The sequence below is a fragment of the Phaenicophaeus curvirostris genome, chromosome 13 (assembly GCF_032191515.1).
Source record: "Phaenicophaeus curvirostris isolate KB17595 chromosome 13, BPBGC_Pcur_1.0, whole genome shotgun sequence".
Classification (NCBI taxonomy): domain Eukaryota; kingdom Metazoa; phylum Chordata; class Aves; order Cuculiformes; family Cuculidae; genus Phaenicophaeus; species Phaenicophaeus curvirostris.
The window spans coordinates 1,035,251-1,055,888 of record NC_091404.1 but is presented as its reverse complement, the minus strand read 5'-3'; the positions used below and the strand labels follow the sequence as shown (position 1 = coordinate 1,055,888).

The window sequence follows — 20,638 nt, the reverse complement described above, 5'->3', positions numbered from 1 at the left end:
TGCTGTTCAGGCAGTTTGGGAATGCAGATTTAGTGTCCACTGACGGCATTGATGCTGCAGAAATCAATATGTGTCCTTCTGGCAATGAAGGAACCTCTCCACACACTACTTCAGCAGCAGAAAGAGGGCTGTGAAATATGCTACTTGGCCCATCTCCTCATTGAGCTGCTGCCATTTCCACCAAGGTTATTGCAGTTGAAAAGTGCACCCTATCTTCTAATCTTCCATTTGAAAAGGAGAAAACCGTGTTGCTACACAACAACAAATAGAGGCAGGAAAAACAGCCAGCAAGGATGTGCTGGGGACAGCACAGAGTGGTGGCACCTTCAGTTGGCACCACCCCTACTGATGAGCAGTGAACACCTCAAAAGAGCCCTTGTACACTCGGACTGGCCACAGAAACAAAATATAAGCGCATATAAATTAGAAAACATGTGTATTGCTATATCAAACACACAGTTGTTCACAGTTTCCCTAAACACTTTCCATGGGCTGCAGAGAAATGCAGCGGCAGAGAGGGATGCGCGCCCATTACTGCCATGTGCCTCTCCCTCCCATTCCCAAGCAGGAAGTGCCAGGATCAATTCCTTGGTCATTTGATCACTTGGTCATTTGGAAGTTGCTCCTGGCACACCCAAGACTCTGGTCACACAGAATCATCCATGAAGCGCTTCAGGTGAGGCTCGCTTGAGCTTCCAAGCTGCTGCAACAAGGGGAGCGCAAAACTTGATTAGGCTCTGGTTTAATCTACTAAATCAAGTTCATCTGCGAAGAGATGCCCTCAGCAATGTGCCGGCACCTCTGATGACAGTTAAAAACACCAAAAGAGCAAGCCCTGTCCCCCGACAGCTGCTACCAACGCAAACCGACCTTGGTCCCCTCAGCGCTGTGCTGCCACAGCATCCAAGCCACCCATTTCTTATTTCCAGAGTGAGCACCTTTCAAAGCACAGGGAAGCACTTACAACCAGCAACTGCAGGGAGGATACATTTCTAATAAACTAGGCACAATTGGATTGGAGTTCGTTCCTTGGCAGTTTCCCTCCAACCCCACTGCTGCACCACCTTTATTTAACTTCATTTGTCTGGAAGTTGCGCAAAGAAAACGAAGACGTGGAGGTGATAAATCATCTTGTAGTCAAGGCAGGAACAATTGCAATGTTGGAAAAAACAAGGGAGTGTGGAACTCGCTGGGGCTGGGCAGGGATGGTCCCAATGAGCATGGGAGAAAAGCAGCCATGGAGCAGGCAGCTGTGAGCTTGTGTCTGGAGAACACATTTATTTTCCCTCTCAACACTTCCCACTGATGCTCCTGTGATGCTCCCAAAGGCAGTGGACGCTACCAGCCCTGCTGTGATTCCCTTTGATGGGCAAAGGCTTCCCTCCTCCCAGTTTCTAACCCAGAAACTCCTTGTCTGGCCCTCTGATTTCTGATCAAATCTCACTCTAATTTCCCTAATAAACACATTTAACCCTCCATGTTCATTCCCAGCGTGATGCAAAGTGCAAGCTCTTTCCCACTTTGCAAGCAGCTGCAAAGGCCCATCCACTGACCTGCATGCACTTTTCAATCTGCTTTTGGCTCCCCAAAATTGCAACCGTCTGTGTGTGCCACGCACAAGCACACAATTGCCCTGGGACTCCATACATTGCCCTCAAAAATCCCAGTGATATCAAGCAACCAGAAATCCCACCTGTCCCAGGGACTCATGGGGATGGACACTGACAGGAGCAGAGAGGCCGGGGGTCAACAAGGATGTGAAGGCTCTGGAGAACAAGTCTTATGAGGAGTGGCTGAGGAATTTGGGATTGTTTAGACTGGAGGAGAGGGGAGACCTCATCACCCTCTGCAGCACCCAGAAAGGAGCTTGTGGTGAGGCAGGTGCTGGGCAATTCTACCAAGGAAGAAGTGATGGGACAAGAGGAAACGGCCTTGAGTTGTGCCAGAGGAGGTTTAGATTGGATATTAGGGAACATTTCTATACTGAAAGACTGGTGAAGCATTGGACCAGGCTGCCCAGGGCAGTGGTGGAGTCTCCACCCCTGGAGGGGTTCGAAAACCATGTGACCATGGCACCTGGGGACATGGTTTAGCAGGCATGGTGGGGTTGGGCTGAGGTTCCTTTTCCAACCTTAACGATTCTACAATTCCATGATTCAATGTGGGCTCCAGGAACTGTGTGGGTGGCAGGAAACCATCCCTCAAGGCAGGGAAGGAGCTGAGACACTGCATATGATGGGCATGTTAAGTAATGTAAATAACCTGGGGGTCTCCATCCTGCTGCCAGTGACTGCGGACTCACAGGGAGCAGCTCAGCTGTACCCCTTTGGGTTCATAGAATCATAGAATCACTAGGTTGGAAAGGACCCAATGGATCATCGAGTCCAACTGTTCCTATCAAGCACTAAACCATGTCCCCCAGCACCTCATCCACCCGTCCTTTAAACCGCCCCCAGTGAAGGTGACTCAAACCCCTCCCTGGGCAGCCTCTGCCAGCATCCAACGACCCTTTCCGTGAAATATTTTTTCCTGATGTCCAGCCTGAACCTCCCCTGGTGGAGCTTGAGGTCATTCCCTCTTGTTCTGTCCCCTGTCACTTGGGAGAAGAGGCCAGCTCCCTCTTCTTCACAACCTCCTTTCAGGTAGTCATAGAGAGGGTTGAGGTGCCAAGGAAGCCCCTCTCCCACCACCCGTCAAGGTTAAGGCACCCAGGTACGTACTGTTTGTCTTGAGCCTGGCAGGTTCGCTGTTCCGGCTGCCTGCCTGGTTTATGGCCTTGACGAGGAAGATGTAGCGGGTGCCACTCTGGAGCCCGTGGACGGTGTAGTGGTTCTGCTTGATGTTGGGGACGATCATCCAGCTGTCCATGGAGTTGTAGAGACCTGTGGTACAGGAGAGGACAGGAAAAGATTTACTCACAGGAAGGAACAGAATACAAAGACCACATGCTGCTAAGGCAGAGCTCACCGACCATGTAGCCCTCAGGCTGACCTACCACCTGCCTGAGAGCAAAGAGCAGCTGCAGGAGAAGTTCCACAGCTGATAAACACCAGCAGCTCCAAGAGTCTCCTTTATTATCCCATGAAGGCAACATTTGGTAAGGCAAAGCAAGTGTGGGATTCTAGCATCTCAAGATGCCACCATGGGAAGTGATGGGGAAAGGGTGCAGAGGAAGAGGAATTCAACCAGTGGCACCTTCCAGGCAGGGCAGACAGCACAGGCAACCACCAGTGCCCGGGAGAAGGTGATGCCCACCATGATCTTCTATTTCTTTGCTCCTGCAGGACAACCTCCCTGCTGCTCCGGGGGCTGCAATGTGCAGTGCCAGCAGCAGGAAAGTAATGTGTTTGCACCCTACTCTTCCTCCTGCACAGCACTCAGTGCTCAGGGGTGGGAAGCAATAATCCATGTCCAAGGGATGCTGACACTTTGGCTCCCTGTGTAAACTGGTCTGGAAAAAAGGTTCAAAGAAATTTACAGCTCCCAGTGAAGGGAGCGTGATCCGGATGCTTGGAAAACATCCAGGAACCTAAATTCTTTCTGGAAATGGAAAGGAATGAAGAGCCCAAAGACCATGGAGGCACTAAGCCCTAATGCTGCAGCAGTTTGCACTGCCAGAGCTGCAGGACCCAGCACAAACTGAAACTGTAGCGCTGGATCTAAGGTGGGTGACACAGTGCTCCAGGTAAGGAGAAATGCACTGTGTGGTGGCACAGATGCTGTTAAGGTGAGTATAACCTGAGTATTGCACAAGTACCTCGAGCAGCCAGTGCTGAGGGAAAAGGATGTTGTGGATTTTGGGGGCAGCCGCCCGTGCTGGCACCAGCTGACTGGGGCAGAGAGTGCCCAGGGCCTTCTGTGGGAGCTTGCAGCATCTCTGGGTGCTCAGAAAACAGCTCAGAGGCAGCTATCACAGCACAAGCCTGTTGGTTTAGACTGAGAGAACAAGGACACAGAAGCAGGAGCTGGAAGTTTCTCAGATGCAGTGGGTCTGGAGGCAAAAGCAAGACGATAGGCGAGGAGCAGGTTGTAAATTATGGGTGATCGGAGGAGGGATTTAGCCTCCTATCACCAGCACATGGATGCATGGCTGGAAGGCAGGAGCCTTGAAAATGTTCCTCTTTTAAGGCATCCATCAGGGTGTTTACTTATCTCACTCAGCCGGAGGACAAGTGCAGGTTGGAGTCACTGTCAGCCTGGATTTGGTTTAAAATACAGGTGGGAATGGCCTAGGGGAGCAGAGCAATGTTATTTGAAGTAGAAAATAAGAGATGTGGTACCGATTGAATCCTATACGCAAAGCCACTTTCATCAGAGCACACAGCTTTCAGCCAAGCAACTGGTAGGTGTTATCTCCCTGCAGACAAGGATCAGCTTTGGATCCTTCATCAGAAAAGACAAGGTGGCTGAGAGATGACAGGCTGGGAACGATTTGGCCTCCCAAGCAGGTTTCTTTCCCAAAACAACCAAGAAGGGGTTGGCCTTGAAAACTGAGGGCTTCTATCCTTGCCAAAGCTTAAAAAAAATTTCTTTTTATTGCAGCTTTTGTCATCCATTAAAATGTCCAACTCCTGCCGAGCTCTTGGCTTTAAAGAAAGCGTGAAGGGGATGTTTTCCACAGGCCAACTGTGTGCTCTTTCCAGAGGTATTTCCTTTCCTGGGAAGCCTCTCGTGCTCTGGCCAGGTGAGCCCTAGAGCAGTCTCTCTTCATGCATGAGTTCAGCCAGAACTCAAACACTTCCATCACCCAGACCTGACTGTGTTATTTCAAGTGACAATATATTATTCATTCTCTCCTCTGAGATGTTAAGTGATGTTTTCTTTACCCCTTCTATGGCGAGCTACCCAAGACAGCCAAGGAAAGCTCTCCCGGCGTGTGCCCCTCTGGGCTTTCTTCCAGAACTGCCCTTGCTGTTCCTCACTCTGTGGCTTCATAGAATCATACAATGGTTTGAGTTGTAAGGGACCTCAAAGCCCATCCAGTTCTACACCCCGGCCAAGGGCAGGGACACCTCCCACTGGATCAGGGGCTCCAAGCCCCATCCAACCTGGCCTTGGACACCTCCAGGGATGGGGCAGCCACCACTGCTCTGGGAAGCCTGGGCCAGGGCCTCCCACCCTCACAACAAAGCATTTCTTGCTAAGACCTCATCTCAATCTCCTCTCTTGCAGCTCAAAACTGTTCCCCTTGTCCTGTCCGTGCTCTCCCTGATCAAGAGCCTCTCCCCAGCTTTTCTGGGGCCCCTTTCAGTACTGGAAGTTGCTCTAAGTTCTCCCCGCAGCCTTCTCTTCTCCAGACTGAACAACCGCAACTCTCAGCTTGTCCTTGTATGGGAGGTGCTCCAGCCTTCAATCCCCTCCATAGCCTCCTCTGCACTTGCAGGTCCTTCTTGTGTTGAAGACTCCAGAACTGAATGCAGCTTCCATAGCTCCTACCTTCCTAACACCCGTGCCAAGGTCCCACAACTCCCAAAGGTGGGTAGGTGACTGTTTCCCAAGCCCCTCAAAAGACTGGAGTCCAAGCCACGCACCCGAAGTAGTATATGGGGAGAGGTGGGAATCAGTCCCTTCTGTGAAGGGCCCTGATAGAGCTTCAGGTCAAGGGCACAAGTTGCAGCGGGGGAAATCCTGGTTAGATAAGTAAACAATTCTTCTAGCTGAGGGTGAGGAAGCACTGGAGTGAGACCCTGATAACTGAGAACTCCATGCTTGGAGACTGTCAATGCTCAAGCAAGCTCTGAGCACCCTGAACGTCCTCCTCTAAGTCAGTCCAGCTTACACAGAGTTAGTGCAAAGCCCTACCCATGTCCCTCCCCACCTAAATAACTTGGTGGCACCAACACAGAATCATAGTATGGTTTGGGTCAGAAGGCACCTCAAAGCCCATCCAGTTCCATCCCTGCTGCCCCTGGATCAGGGTGCTCATGGGAGCATGGTCCATGTCTCTTCCTCAGCTGGCAGGTACAGGGGAGATGGAGGCTCATGGCCAGCTGAGAACAGAGCCAAAGAGGTTGTTGAACCTTCAGAGAAGTTCAAAATGCTGGAGACGACACGTGGCTGGTGGAGGAGAGGAGTGCTGAATAGGAGAACCCTCACCCCAGGCACCTGTAACAAACCTCTGACCACAAGGCAATCCATCATCTTATGTTCCAAACTGAGGGCAAAGGCTGCTGGCCAAGGCTGGGAATACAAGTGGTAGCAAAAGTCGCAAGCAGTACCATTACCTGGCAGATTCTTGCCTGTTTCACAGAGCACTTCACAGCCTTCCCGTACTGCTCGTCCAGCTCTGGTGTCTGCCTGACCAGAGAGGACCCCAAAAAGTCCACACTGAAGCATTTTTTCAGGACTTTCTACAACACTGAGAGCTACTAAGGCAAAGCAGGAATAAAACTCCCTTGCAAGAGCCGTGCTCTGGGCATGTTGGGCTCTTCCAAAGCAGGACAGACAAACTGGAAGCGATATTTTTCTTCTCCCATTACAATATCAGTATATTTTTCTCACAGGAAACAAGCAGTTTCCCTAGACACTCTCCAATAACCCAGTCCACAAACTGACTTTCCTCCAGAATGCAAATCCCCTCCAGTTTTAGGAGGATATTTCTGACACCTCAAAGACTCGCTGCCTCCCCCCGCCACCCCGGGAATAAATCACTGCTGCTGAGACTGACAAACATACCCGGGCTTTATGGCTGAACTACTCTTCCCCTCTCTCTCTGTGGAAATCTGAAGACGACCCTTTCCTGCCAGGACAACCAAGCCAGCTTTTGCTTTTCAAATGAACCTTCCTGACAACGAACAAGGAGGAAAACTAAATGGCTCCTGCAGACACGACACATCTGTCCTCGGGGATGGGGGGGGCTATGTCACAGTTCCCAGCCCTGGCTTTTTCAACCTGCAGCTCACCAGCTTTCCCTAATGATAAACCACAGTGCTAAAAAGCTCAGAGTCTGGGTCTCTTTTGATCAGTTTATGTGTGGGGGGAGAAAATTAAATAGGCATTCAGCATATTCCTTTAGCTTTAATCCCCAGGCAATTTCTGGCTCATTTTATCTTCAAGCCTGCAGCTGATTCAGGCTATGCGATGAACTCTGCCTGGGTAATAGCAGAGCACAACTCCAGCCCTGATGTCAGATGGGGAGATTTGCAGGGGTAAGGACAAGCCCCTGAAGCCTTAGTGTGGCTGTGGCTCATCACAGCTTTGCTGTGCCGGGCATTGTTTGGTGGCTTCGGACCGTGTTTGGCCCCATGCTGGTAGGAATCCTCCTGGACACAAATCTCTTCACTCACCGTGCCGCTTATAAGCAGTGGCACACATGGCAGGGATGGGCTAGGAGGACAACTCTGGTTTTGAGGGTCCTGATCTTTGGAAGAGCGGCAGGAGGTTTCCGGGACAAACCCGTGCTTTGCCAGAGCTGCTTTCCCTCTCTCCAGTTCCCAACAGATGCCTCCCACCGTCTTGCTGCTTCTGCTTCCTCCTGTTTTCTATCGCGCTCTGGCAGCAGAACCAGGGGCAGAGTAGTGCATCCCTTCGAAGTCACCACAATCACAATCTTGCTTTCTCCTGCTCACTCTGGTTGAACACCTACCACGCCTCTGAGGGTGCCTTGCAAACAACCAGCCACCCATGGCACGGATGTCACTGGATCCCATCACATCCCTCCCCAGACGGTGGAGCCAGCTGTTAAATGCTCTGTTAATATTAAAAATCCTGTAAGTACCAGAGTCTTTCTTAAATAACAAACATCCAGGAGGGAGCTTTGCATCTAATAGATAGCTGTCCTGACCTCATAGCAGGCTCAGCCCTATGCACTCTTTTAAGGCCATCCTGCTGCACTAGAAGTTACCATGGCATGGAAAATATGCTGAGCACCACACAGTCAAAAAAGCTCAGGCTCTCCCAGAGGCAGTGGATGTTGCGACCTGAGCTGCAGGTTCCTTGCTGTCAGACCACAGTGCTTCCAAAGCGATGAGGTCCCACCACAGAGCCATCAGCAAGAGCCCTCCTTGGTCCCCAGATCCCATTCCTGCTAAGCAAAACTGTGGTGCTATGGAAAAATAGGTATGAGGGTTATTTTCAGGAGAAATGACCTGGAGATGTGCTTCAATATTGTTCTGGAGGGTATATAAATCACATTTAATTATCAGCCCACAGCGGAGCTGGCGCTGCCCTGCCCATTTAACCACAGGGTGCAGTGTGAGATGTACAGATCCAGTAGCTGTGAGACAGATGAGACCCTCCCACGCCCCAAACACTTCACCAAGCTGGAGGCTGCAGACACCAAGTGCAGAGCAAAACACTTCAGCTATGGTCCCCGACATATGGGGGTCCTCCATAATTTTGATTACAGCCTGAGCAGTGTCCTCAGTAGATCCTTTGTTGCAGTTTCCTCCCCTAACTCCCAGGCTTTAAATCCACTGATTCTCCCCAGGAATTGTTTTTTTCCTTCCTAAACCAGACCACGGTGCCGCAGAGTGACCTCAGGCGCAGTGACTTACTGATGAAGTTGGCTTGGCCGGTGAAGATGGTGTATTGCAGCTCGTACGAGCTGACGCTGAACTCGTCCTCCGAGAGCCAGTGGACAGTGATGGTGTCGTGGGAGGCCGTGCAAAGCTCCTCCCGGACAGATGGTGGGTTCGGTGCTGCAGGAGATCACAGGCAATGGGCTTCAGTAAGTTTGGGCTTTCTTTTCTTAACATACCTCGGTCTTTTTTGCTCCCTTAAGGCTAGAGATGGGCTTGTGCAGGGAGCAGAGTCTCTCAACACAAACAACTGTCTCATTTTATCTGTCACTGTGTTTCATAGAACAGGTTGGGTTGGAAGGGACCGCAAAGCCCATCCAGTTCCAACCCCATGCCATGGACAGGGACACCTCCCACTGGATCAGGGGGCTTAAAGCCCCATCCAACCTGGTCTTGGTGTTTCCTGCTCCACTAAACTTTTTAGTGTGATAACAACATGTGCAGGGGTCAGTGTGTTCCCAGGGGTGCCAGAATGAGGGGTTTATGCTGCTGTCTCTATCAGGTCTGACACCCCCACGCAGAAACAAGCTGAGAAGCCACTTCAAAACCCAGCTATTTCTCAGCACTGATGGTAGACTAAGCAGCTTGTCCCATAACTGTTTTGGTCACGTGTGTTGTTAATCTTTCATTGCAAGTTGATCTGCTTCACAATGAAGAAAACCAGATCCGGGTGCATAAAGATCTCCTTGCTTCTCTGGAACATCCATCCCTCCCCTCTCCCACCCACACCATGGTCTAGCAGCAGGCAGCTGCAGCAGGGCTATTCCCAGATAACCTGCGTTGCCTCAGATGAGGGCAAAAGCAGCATTATCCTGTGCTATGGGCATCAAGGCAGCACTGAGAAGTCCAGCAACATATCTGCCCATAATTTAGCACCAAGAGACCCACAGAAAGGGCAGCAAAAGGGAAATGCTAAAGCATGCAGCAATTAGAAGTACCATAATTCGTTAATTCACTGCTCCCTCTCTGTAAGCCACCCTCTAGGATCCTTATGGCCATCAGACTCCCCCTTGGATTGTGGAGAACATAGTTTTTCAGCTGCATTCCAAACTTTTCCATCCACCCCCTGGGAGAGGCAGAGGGCGAACAGGGGGACAGGGACACATCCCTGTCCTGGGTACAGCACAGTCTCTGCTCTACCACAGCTGACTGGGCATTTTTTACCAGTGAGAATGAGCTGTGACCTGGTTTCCTTGAAAATACACCTGCCAGGCCTTGGTGGGGTGCAGGGGAGGGGGCTGCAGGAGGACATGGAGTGCAGGCGGAGAGGAGCGCGCCTGTGCACTCACCAGTTAGATAATCCAGCCCCTCCAGCAGCTTCTTCTCTCTGGAAAAATCCAAAGCAAAGTTTTCAAATGCATTATTAAAATTGATATCTGGGATCAGAACTTGAGAGGATGCAGTTGCCATGGCGACCCTGAAAGAAAGGAAGAGACCATCAATACACATCGGGGTGCATGTTGCTCCTGATACCCAGCAGTGGCGAGATGGGGGACTAAAGGGGTGCAAGCAGCAGTGTCAACATTGGGAAACCCTCTTGCACCTACAAATCACTGCTCCTGCCCCCCAGCCTGGGGACACATCCCCCAGAGAGGTGGGGGAACTCCATCCTTGGAAGTTCCAGCCCCAGCTGCCCCATAGTCTCCCTTTAGATTGGCGTTTCCATCACTTTTTCCCCTTCCAAATGACGTTGCTCCCATAGCAGATGTTCACCTTTGTTAGGACCTGCCCTGCATGTCCTGTCCTGCAAGGGATGGGAACCAGCGAGAACCCTGACCCCGTCTGTTTGAGGACCACACGGAGGGAGGTTGCCAGGGGTAGGACAGGGAGCTGCGAAAGGGAAGAACTCCAGCAACATGCCATCAGTGTCCTCAGCGAGCCCACCTCTCGGCCACGTTCCTGGCTGTCTGCAGGAACCTTGCGTGGTCGTTCTCCTTCAGGATGTGCTCTGCCTGGTTGATGAGGACCGTTGAGCGCTCCAGACACTGTCGGCAGTTAGCCACCTGCTGAGCCAGCTTCCGCAGCTTCATCACCTGCAAAGGGAGCAGAGGGAAGCAAAGATGCCCAGAAGCCCACACGCAGATTGAGGAAACCCCCATCCTAAACCAGGACAGCTCAGGGGAAGCAAGGAGTGGTGAGATGGTACTGAAATGTCCCCAGATGCTCTGGGCAGGGAGAGCAGCAACACATGTTTTTAAACCTTAGAGCAGCTTCCACTGCTGAAAGGGGCTCCAGGAAAGCTGGGGAGGGGGTCTTTATCAGGGAGTGCAGGGATAGGATGAGGGGAATGGTTTTCAGCTGAAAGAGGGGAGATTGAGAGGAGATCTTAGGCAGAAATGTTTTGCTGTGAGGGTGGGGAGGCCCTGGCCCAGGTTATCCAGAGCACGGGTGGCTGCCCCATCCCTGGAGGGGTTCAAGTCCAGGCTGGATGGGGCTTGGAGCTCCTGATCCAGTGGGAGGTGTCCCTGCCCATGGCAGGGGGTGGGACTGGATGGGCTTTGAGGCTCCTTCCAACTCAAACCATATTATGATTCTATGACAGAAGAGATTGATCGAGTCTCCTTTAAGAACTCAAAAAGAACAAATGACTTAGTGCTGAAGCATAAGTAGAGCTAAATCAATGAGGAATGGATCCTGAAATTAATAAAGGACTTGTGACTTCAGGAGAACAGGTTTGATGGTGCCTCTTCTCTCTTCTGCAAAGCAGAAGGTGCTCAACAGCAGTAAGGGCAGCAAGGGGACCAGAAGAAATGTTATTCCTCAGGCAAAAATCTCTGTATCTCAGATGATCATAGAATCATAGAATCATAGAATAACCAGGTTGGAAGAGACCCACCGGATCATGTGCTGGAACACTGGTGAAAGCCCTTTGGAACTCATCCAGTCCAACCATCACCCCAACACAACCCTGCCTACTAAATCATGTCCTCAAACACCACGTCTACATGTTTTTTGAACCCCTGCAAGGATGGAGACTCCACCACTCTTCAGGGCAGCTTCATCTCTGGAAGAGCCTTCCTAGGTCCTACATCGGCACCAGCAAAGACACAGAAGAAAGGAGGTGAATCAACACACTGGGATTAACATTAACAGCTAAGTTGGCAGTAGTTCTGTATCTGGAAAAGCATCTCAAGCGGGGCAACAGGGCACTTGCTAATGAAATATGAATTCCCACTGCCCTGTTCCTGGATTCATCTGTGCTGAGGGACCCCACAGTCACACAGTGGAAAGCAAATTTCAGCAGATGAAGATGGGCTGGGAGTATCTGAAACAGCAGAGTCTGAAGTGATAAATCCCACCTCAGAACCTTTGTCTTGTTCTCTGCAGCCACATCCCACACAAGGCTCTCCTGAACGGGAGTGCACAAACACAGCTCAAAATGACATGAGTGGTCCTCCAGGAGTGCACCTGGGGCACCACCCAGAGAAACATCATTGCCTCTTGCTTCTTTAGCTTGCAACCAAGCATTGTGCTGGACTCATCCTGCAAGAACACAAGGGCAGAGATTTAGCCCCGTCCTCTCTGCTCTGTACAACCGCTGGCAGCTCTCCCAGCCCACCTCCAAAGGGAGCAGCTGGTACACTGAGCCGCTCATCTGCCTATCTTCAGCTTATTTACTTGTTTCCTTTTGTTAATGAGGCAGCAGGGCATTTTGTGAGCCTCATCACACTGCCGGGACAGCAGCTCCTGGAGCTCGTCGTGTGGCAGCCCCTCGCTCGCCGCTGTCCTTGCAGTGTCCTTGCTCGCACACCGTCAACCCACCCCACTGCCCCGTCTGTGTCTGGAAAATCCCTTAAGACAGAAGAGCAGAAGCACATGGAGATGACGGGGAGGCTGCTCGAGCTGCTCTTCCAAGGTGTCAGCGCTGTCAGCACATTTACAAGGAAGCAGCGTGCTAATCCCCTGGCTGATAAGCAGGGCCCTGCTCTCCTTGCATGGCTGCCAGCGCACTGCTGCAGCCTCTGGCACCTCTCAAGAAGCAAAAAATAAGCAAGAGCAAGGGTGAAAAGCCAACAGATGAGTGCTGAACACCTCAAGCTAAGAAAAAGCCCTGACTTGGCATGCCCCCTGAACACCCAAGGCTTTTCATTGCAGCCTGCGACACGGCTGGGTGCCAGTCCATGAAGTCCTAGCACCTGGGACCAGTGTAGCACCCACCCAGCTGCACCAACTGCAGTGTTTGCCACAGCGCAGCGTGCCAGGCTGCAGCAGGATGGGACCCTGAGGGAATCACCAGCAAGGTGAGGTCAGCTGGGCCCAGAAAGTGCTGTGAGTTCTGCAAAGGCACTCAGGATAAAGCATCCCCTGGCAACCACCTGCTGCATTGCCAGCATGGATGAGGACATCACCTGTCAGAAGTGAGGATGCCCTTGCCACTTGCCTGCTCCAGCCAGAAACACCTGCCAGACGCCAGCACCCATCCCATGAGATGTACAGCCCAGAGCCAGCCATGTGTCAGCTGCAAGCAAGCAGTGAGGAAGCTCAGGTTAAACCTAGGAGGTGGTGGCATGTGGCCAGGCAGTGTCACTTGTTTGCAGAGCTTTTAAGTGACCAAGGTATAAGGGAACTCTGCACTACTTAACCTGATCACCTACTATGACAAAGTGACTTGACTACTGGATGAGGGAAAGGCTGTGGATGTATCTTCCTGGACTTCGGTAAAGCCTTTGACACAGTTTCTCCCAGCATTCTGCTTCGGAAACTGTCACCTCTGGCCTGGACAGGCGCACACTCTCCTGGGTGGAAAACTGGTTGGCTGGAGGGCCGAGAGAGTGGTGGGAAATGGAGTTAACTCCAGTTGGAGGCCCATTAAAAGTGGGGTTCCCAGGGCTCAGTGCTGGGTCCAGCCCTGTTCAATGTCTTTATCAACAACCTGGATTAAGGCAAGCTGGGCTCTTCTCCCAGGTGACAGGGGACAGGACGAGAGGGAATGGCCTCAAGCTCCACCAGGGGAGGTTCAGGCTGGACATCCCAAGAAAATTTTTCACAGAAGGGGTCACTGGGCACTGGCAGAGGCTGCCCAGGGAGCGGGTTGAGTCACCTTCTCTGGAGGTGTTTAAGGCACGGGTGGATGAGGCGCTGAGTGGCATGGTTTAGTGATTGATGGGAATGGTTGGACTCAATGATCCGGTGGGTCTTTTCCAACCTGGTGATTCTATGATTTTATGACTCTACTTCTTCCTTCATCCAGGCTTTTGGAGGACATTAGCTCTCAGCCCTGTGTCCCTGCTGCTTGATGCTGAGCTGCAGCATTTATCTGCACTTGCTCTGGCACCCATGAAGATCCCAGATGGGGCCGACCACATCCTAGCCCTGGCTCCCAGCACAGAGTCACGAGCCTGGAAGCAGCCAGAGAGAATAGGAGCAGGCAGATCAGAGGGAAGGATAGAGCAGAGGTTGTCACCACAAGACTTACAGGTGGCTGAGGGAGCTCGGGTTGTTTAGTCTGGAGAAAAGGAGGTGAGACCTCCTCACTCTCTACAATTACCTAAAAGGAGAATGTGGTGAGGTGGGCACTGGTCTCTTTTCCCTGGGAGCCAGTGACAGGACAAGGGGAAATGGCCTCAAGATGCACGAGGGAGGTTTAAGTCGGATACTAGGAGGAATTTCTCTCCAGTCCCCTGCAGAGGTTTGCCAGCTCCCAGACACAGGGGCAGGGCTGGCACGCTGATGGCCGGGAGCAGGGTCAGATGAGGTAGGTAGCGCTTGTTACACCGTGTGACACTTGGCCTTGTTGCCACCACTGTTATCAGGACCAGACGTGCAGCCTGCTTCCACCTCAGCAAGAAGTCATGGACTCTGACTCACTGTTGACTTAACACTCACACACAGTTTGAATTAAAGCAATAGCCTTGGAACTGGATGGGCTTTAATGTCCCTTCTTACCCAAACCATTCTATGATTCTGTGATTCTATGACTTTTGTTTTGAGGGAGGACTTGGAGTCTCTCCCTGTCAGCCTCAAGCAGGGAGAGACAGGAGAGACCTGCCCTTGTTATGATCGCTCCCAGGGGCTGCCGGCATGCCCGGAGCCAGCTCTCCTTGGTCACATCCCCGCAATGACCACAGCCTGCAGCACTCGTTCCAGACAAAGCCTCTGTCGTGGCAAAGCGAGAAGCAGGTGCAGATGCCCTGGCCCGAGGCCAGCCAGGTGAGGTGACACCAGCACCTGCCATGCCCCAAGCAGGTGACGTGGGTGCTGGCACCTGCCGCCTGGGTCTGCACCATTGGCAGCGTGCTCTTCAAGGCAGCCCAGCTGCTGGCTTCCCTCCTGCTCCTCCTCTCGCGTCCCCCCTGATGACTTTTGCTGCTTCCTGGGTCATTTCCGCACCTCTCCCGGCTTCTGCCCTGGGGCCACATTTGCCACAGGGTGCCGCCCAGGCTCTGGGCATCCAAGCCCTGGCAGAGCCCAAACCCGATCCCTGCAAGCTGTGAGCCCAGCTTGGAGCTGCCTGTAGTCTCCTCAGTATCTTTGGTGGGTTTCTTTGGTGGGTTTCCAAAGAAATGTGACCCATCAAGGAAGAGCTCTTTTTTCTAGGATTACTGGAATAAAAGATACCTAAAGGCAGGGAATGGTTTCCTTATCTCAAAGGTACATTGCCCAGGAGCATTACTGTCCAGGAGCATCACCCTCCAGGCACCTTGCCTGGCATTCCTTGCTTCCATCCATGACCAATCACAAACTTCACGCTGCTGCTCTGGTCTTCACATCCCTCTCACTGCCTTGTGGAGATGGAGGAGCTGTAGCTCACAGCTACCAAAGTGGCCCAATGACAGAGCAACCAGTTCCTCCCGGGACCACCGCCTCAGCATTTTTGCCTCTACAGACTTCCCTTCTTGGGTCCCAGGGCTGCCACTCTTTCCAACACTGTGCAATCAGGCTGTTCCATACATCCGTAAGGCCATTTGTCAGGAAAAGCAGCCCAGAGCAAATGGAAAACCAAATGGCAATTCAGCAGGAAAGCATTCTTTCTCGCACCGCAATCAAAGTGCTTCAAAGCAGCCGCAGTGCTTCCTCCTTTTCTTTTCTGTTTGGGGCTTTTTAAACTCTCCAATGTTTGAGGATGGGGCTCCTGGGAAAGGCAGTTTCCCATTCACACTCAGAAATTGTTGCTCAGAGGTGTTAAAAGCAATGTAGAAAACCAACCCCAGCCTCCCCCCAGCCAGCACCAGTGGCAGAGAGGGCTACACAGGGCCAGTGCAATGCTGCAAACAAGCGTATTTCCATCTCCAGCCCAATTTCACCATCCAAGAGGCTTATTCCAGTTCACTGGTAACACTGGTAATCAAACCAAGTCCTCTCCCTGGTATTGCAAGTACCACTGTCCCCACATCCTTCTCCCACTGAAGTGGTGCCAGGTTTGTTAGCTGCATGGGGACAAGCTTGCTGAGCATTGCTTCTGCTGATGGTTTTGGGCACTCACTGGGGCCTCTCTCCTCTACCCAGCTGCCAGTTTGTAGGTAAACAACATCTTTGAGCATTCCAGCCCCTTGCCAAGTATGGCTGAAACTGGATAACATGGTCAAAAGCCGTTAAGGGGAGAGGGTGGGAAGTGAGAGGCAGACAGACAGATGGACCAGCAGAAGGCATTGTTACATAAAATATGTTCTCTCAAGTGGCTGGGATACGAGCAGGCATTTTAAAGCTTCCACTCCTGCCAAGGAGGCCCGAGAGTCATGCAGTTGGCTCTCTTGCGTATGCACATGGCACAACCTGCTTTGCCCACAAAAGACTGTATTTGGGATGATGGTGCGTGCCCCCTCGCTGAGCCATGCACGCTGCAACGGATGCAGAGCCGGACCCTAACATACATTCAAGCTCAGTAAAAAAGGGAAAAGGCTTGTGCATGCACATTGTAAGCTCCTATGGGCCCTGCTCTGAGCTATGGCTGATCCCTCCAGCATGGAAACCACTGGGAAAAGCCACAATACCTGGAACCGCTGGAGGCAGGGTCCAAATACCCTCCTTCAAAGAAAAGGGGGAGAAACCAGATCACATACATCTATGCTGCACTGCAAAGCATGGAATCTCTCCATCAACTGCAGTGCAGGACTTGGATGGCCCTTCAGTATTAATTCAACATTATTATATTAGCACTGCAGTGCTAGAAAAGCCCTGAGGAAGCTGTCTGGACTGATTCAAGCAACTGCCACAATCTGTCCAGCTAACCAATTCACCTTCTCTCCTCCAGCCATGTCAAGCACATGCCTTGTACTCTGCAGAAGAACTCTGGGGACAGCAGCCGTGAAGGACACACAGACTCACCATGGGTGGATCAATGGTTGGACTTGATGATCTTAAAAGGTCTTTGCCAACCAAAACCATTCCATGATTCTATGACTCGCTCCCTGTTTGGGGCAGGAGGGAGACAATGTCATGTGTACTCACAGCTGCCGAAGGCAATTCCTTCACTGGCCTGGCACACGTGCCGCTAGCAGCCTCTCCGTGTGCCGTTGGGACATCCCAGCATCGTGGGCTGCCCAACTGCTGGCTTGTGCCCAGAAGGGAATGGCAGATGCTGCAGCAGCCACTCCCTGGGCAAGGGAGGGGACCCTGGAACCCCAGACACACGAGCCGGTCCTCCTTACCTTCGTCTCCTTGATCTTGACAGCGATGACCTGTTTGCGCTGGCGGATGATCTCCATGAGCTCATCACACTCCTCCATCAGCTTGGCCTCATGCATGGCTGTGTTCACCTGGCCAAGAACAGCAAAAGCACCCACCGTCAGGAGGGACACACACGTCCCTGAGCAGGGCAGCCTCATGCCTCTCTAAGCTCAGACAGAGAGATGTGAAATAAATCCTATCTGCTGGGCCCTGGCACTGCCAGCTGCCAGAGGCTGAGATGGGCACGAGAAGAGATGACTTTGGGGAGACCTTAGAGCACCTTCCAATAATTAAAGGGGCTACAGGAAAGATGAGGATAGATTTTTAGCAGGGCCTGCAGTGACAGGGTAAGAAGGAATAGTTTTAAACCCCATTTTAAACCAGAGGAAATTCAAACTGGATACAAGGAAGGAGATTTTTTACGATGAGGGTGGGGAGGCCCTGGCTTAGGTTGCCCAGAGCAGTGGTGGCTGCCCCGTCCCTGGAGGTGTTGAAGGCCAGGTTGGATGGGGCTTGGAGTCACTCCAGTGGGAGGTGTCCCTGCCCATGGCAGGGGGCATGGACCAGATGACCTTTAAAGGTCCCTTCCAACAAACTACTCTTAGATTCTTTGATTCTATCCTATGGTAACTGCCCTGCAACACAGAAGGATGCAGGCTGGTTTGTCTGCATCCATTACTGCTTCAGCTGAAGGAATGAAAAAGGCCAGAGAAGAGTGTGAAGACTTCCTTGCTGCACATCCAAGGGGGTGCAGCTCGCGGGGCATAGGCTCCTCCATCGGTACCGTCCCCTCCCCAAGACCCAGGTCATGGTGACCCTGGCTCAGCCCTGCCGGTGTGCTACATCCCGCACTGAGCTGCAGTGTTTTCCAGCAAAGCTTCGGTAATGCAGGACAGCGCTGACCTGTGCCAGGGATGCTCAGAGATGTCTCCACCTCCCTTCCCTGGGCAGGCTGTATGCTTTGGGCTGCTCTCGGCATTGACAAGTAACCCCCACCCTTGGCTACAGGACAGCTAAAGGTTCTCCTGCCCTAGGCATCCTGCTTCGAGTTGAGCAGCACGGGCTTCACTGGCCTCTCTTCCTGTGCAAAACTCGCAGCTCCCTCCTGCACCTACGCTGAAGCAGCGCCCATGTGCTAGTTAAAACAAGAAGCAGTTTAAAAATGAGCAGCAGCACTCTGCTTGGAAGAGGAAGGGTGCTGGGGACTCCAAAGCATCTGCAAAAGCAAGACTAAAAGCAAATGCTCTGCGTGAGCAGAGGGAAGGAGTGCAGGCAAAGCCCGTGTGGGGGTCTTAATGAAAGGGCTGATCCAGCTCGAAGTAGCAACAACTATGGGCAAGTTGGGGAGATGTAGCCTCCTCACCTCTGCTCTGGCCACTTGTTAGGCTGGGCTGCAGCCTGAGCTCTGCAAGTTAGTGAAGAGCCCTGGGGAGGAAAAATCTCCCCCGTTCTGGTGTTGCAGGACACTTTAGGCAGGGCCTTGGGTGCTCCGGCATCTCCTTGGAAATGGCTTCCAGCCTATGCTGCAGGGAAGCCCACACTGCAAACAAGTGATAGGATGAGAGGAGATGCTCTCAAGTTGTGCCAGGGGAGGTTTAGATTGAACATCAGGAAAAATTTCTTCACCGAAAGGCATCTCAGGCACTGTAACAGCTGCCCAGGGAGGTGGTTGAGTCCCCATCCTTAGAGGGCTTTAAAAGACAGGCAGGCGAGATGCTCAGGGATCTGGTTTAGTAGTGGACAGGGATGGTTGGACTCAATGATCTCAAAGGTCTCTTCCAACCAAATGATTCTCTGATTACCTGAGCGAGCCACACTGGTGCAGCCCAGCCAGCAGGCAGGGCCAGGCAGGCAGGATGGCAGCTCTGGGCCCCACAGATGCCCCCATTACCCTTATTTTCTGCCACAGCACAGTGCTTACAGTGCCTGGTGCTCACAGAGCGCTCCTTGGGAGCCTCTCTTTAAGCAAAGCATTTACAAATAGCCATACAATAGCACCTGCTGCTCTAAAAAGCCCCATTTCTTCATAGTGCAAAGGTTTAGCAGGATGTGTGCCCAGATCATAATAAATCTTTAAGCTTACTCCAGCTGAAGGCAAATTTCTTTCTGCACTTGCTGTTCACTTCCTAAACTGGGGCACCACCCCCTAATGCGTTTTGCTCTGGTCTCACAACAAGGGGAGTCTGGTGATGCTCAAACCTGTAGCCTCCTCCCTTCCTAACCATGGTTCCCCAGGGGAGAAGCACAGCTTTGGCTGGACCAGCCCCCCGTGGAGTAACAGAACAAGCATCAAATAGCACTTTCAAGATCACTGCCAGCTTCCAGACTGCTGCTGCTATTCCTGCCTCCCTAACCTCACTCCCAGTATTTATGATTCAGTAGCAAAGAAATACAGCCCCCTACACCGCACAACCAGTTCTTCCTCTCACCCCGCCCTCCAGAATCGCTGTACTGAAAGTAGGGACTTGAGCCAGGAGATGAGACCTCGTGTAGACCTGGGCACCTGAGTCAGTCCCAGTGAAGGACTGAAGATGACATAATCAAACTGGCCAGAGCTTCCCAAAAGTCACCTTCAGTTCTGATCTGCTATTACAAACCACCTTGGACATGATCTGGCCTCTTGCAGGCCAGATCTGGTCTCCCTGTGGCCTCTGCCATGTGGACAGTTGGCCAAGATGATAATTTTGTTGTTTAGCATCTACCAAAATACAGTCATGGGGAGATCACATCTACTTTTCCTCCCCTATTGACCAGCATGATACCCACTTGCCAGGCAGGGCATTGCCAGCTGGCTGTGTGGCTCTCAATGTGCCTTTGGGTGAAGCAGCAAGGAGACATTCTAGCTCCTTGGTTATGAAAAGATGGATGCTGCAAACAGGGGAGACCAGCATGTGTGGCTCCTCCATTTGGTTTGGACTCTTGAGCAACCGATTCTGAAGCTTTGCTCTGGAAGATGTGCCTTAAGATGGTCTCCTCATCCTTGAAGAAGGAACTATTAAACCCTCATCACCCTGGGCTACAGAGACACGGGTAGGGGACAGCAAGAGAAGGCAGCAGGACACAATAGCAGACTTGTCCCATAAGACCTCAAAGAACCGCAAACAAGCTCAAGTAGGAGATGCATTGATGATCTCCTTTTTCATAGATTTCCCAAGGCCACCAGTCCCTTCTGCACAGACATCACTGCTATGGGTGCAGGAGCTATTGGTGCCCAGCCAGGCTCTGCTACACAGGTGCCAGATGTGCCAGAAGTGCTGGGCAGGATACTGGTGAATCTGGAGAGCAGAAGCCCTCCCCAAGGTGGTCCTGGAGCTGAGACACTGGAGGATTTGTCCAAATTGTGGCTCCTCCAGGTAAACCTGGAGCTGCCAGCACGGAGGTGACACATGTGCCCTTTGGAGAGATGGGATGATTAAGATGCTGCTAGTGGGGGGGGGTCCATGAGCTGAGGAGAGAAGAGGCTCCCACCTTGTCCCTCAAATGAGTGGAGATGAGCATGGTGTCAGCTGCAG

The 20,638-nt window shown here is 52.0% G+C and overlaps 1 protein-coding gene across 1 annotated transcript in view; it reads right to left on the bottom strand.

Annotated features, from left to right (window-relative positions):
- The window catches only part of MID2 (midline 2), a 118,197-nt gene that overhangs the window by 11,758 nt on the left and 85,801 nt on the right, over positions 1-20,638 (bottom strand). The window contains exons 4-8 of the mRNA XM_069867833.1: positions 17,108-17,215; positions 10,404-10,552; positions 9,809-9,936; positions 8,496-8,639; positions 2,721-2,882 (exon numbers count right to left, since the gene is read on the bottom strand). Of these exons, the coding sequence (XP_069723934.1) occupies positions 2,721-2,882; positions 8,496-8,639; positions 9,809-9,936; positions 10,404-10,552; positions 17,108-17,215 (691 nt within the window). The remainder of the gene's footprint in view (positions 1-2,720; positions 2,883-8,495; positions 8,640-9,808; positions 9,937-10,403; positions 10,553-17,107; positions 17,216-20,638) is intronic.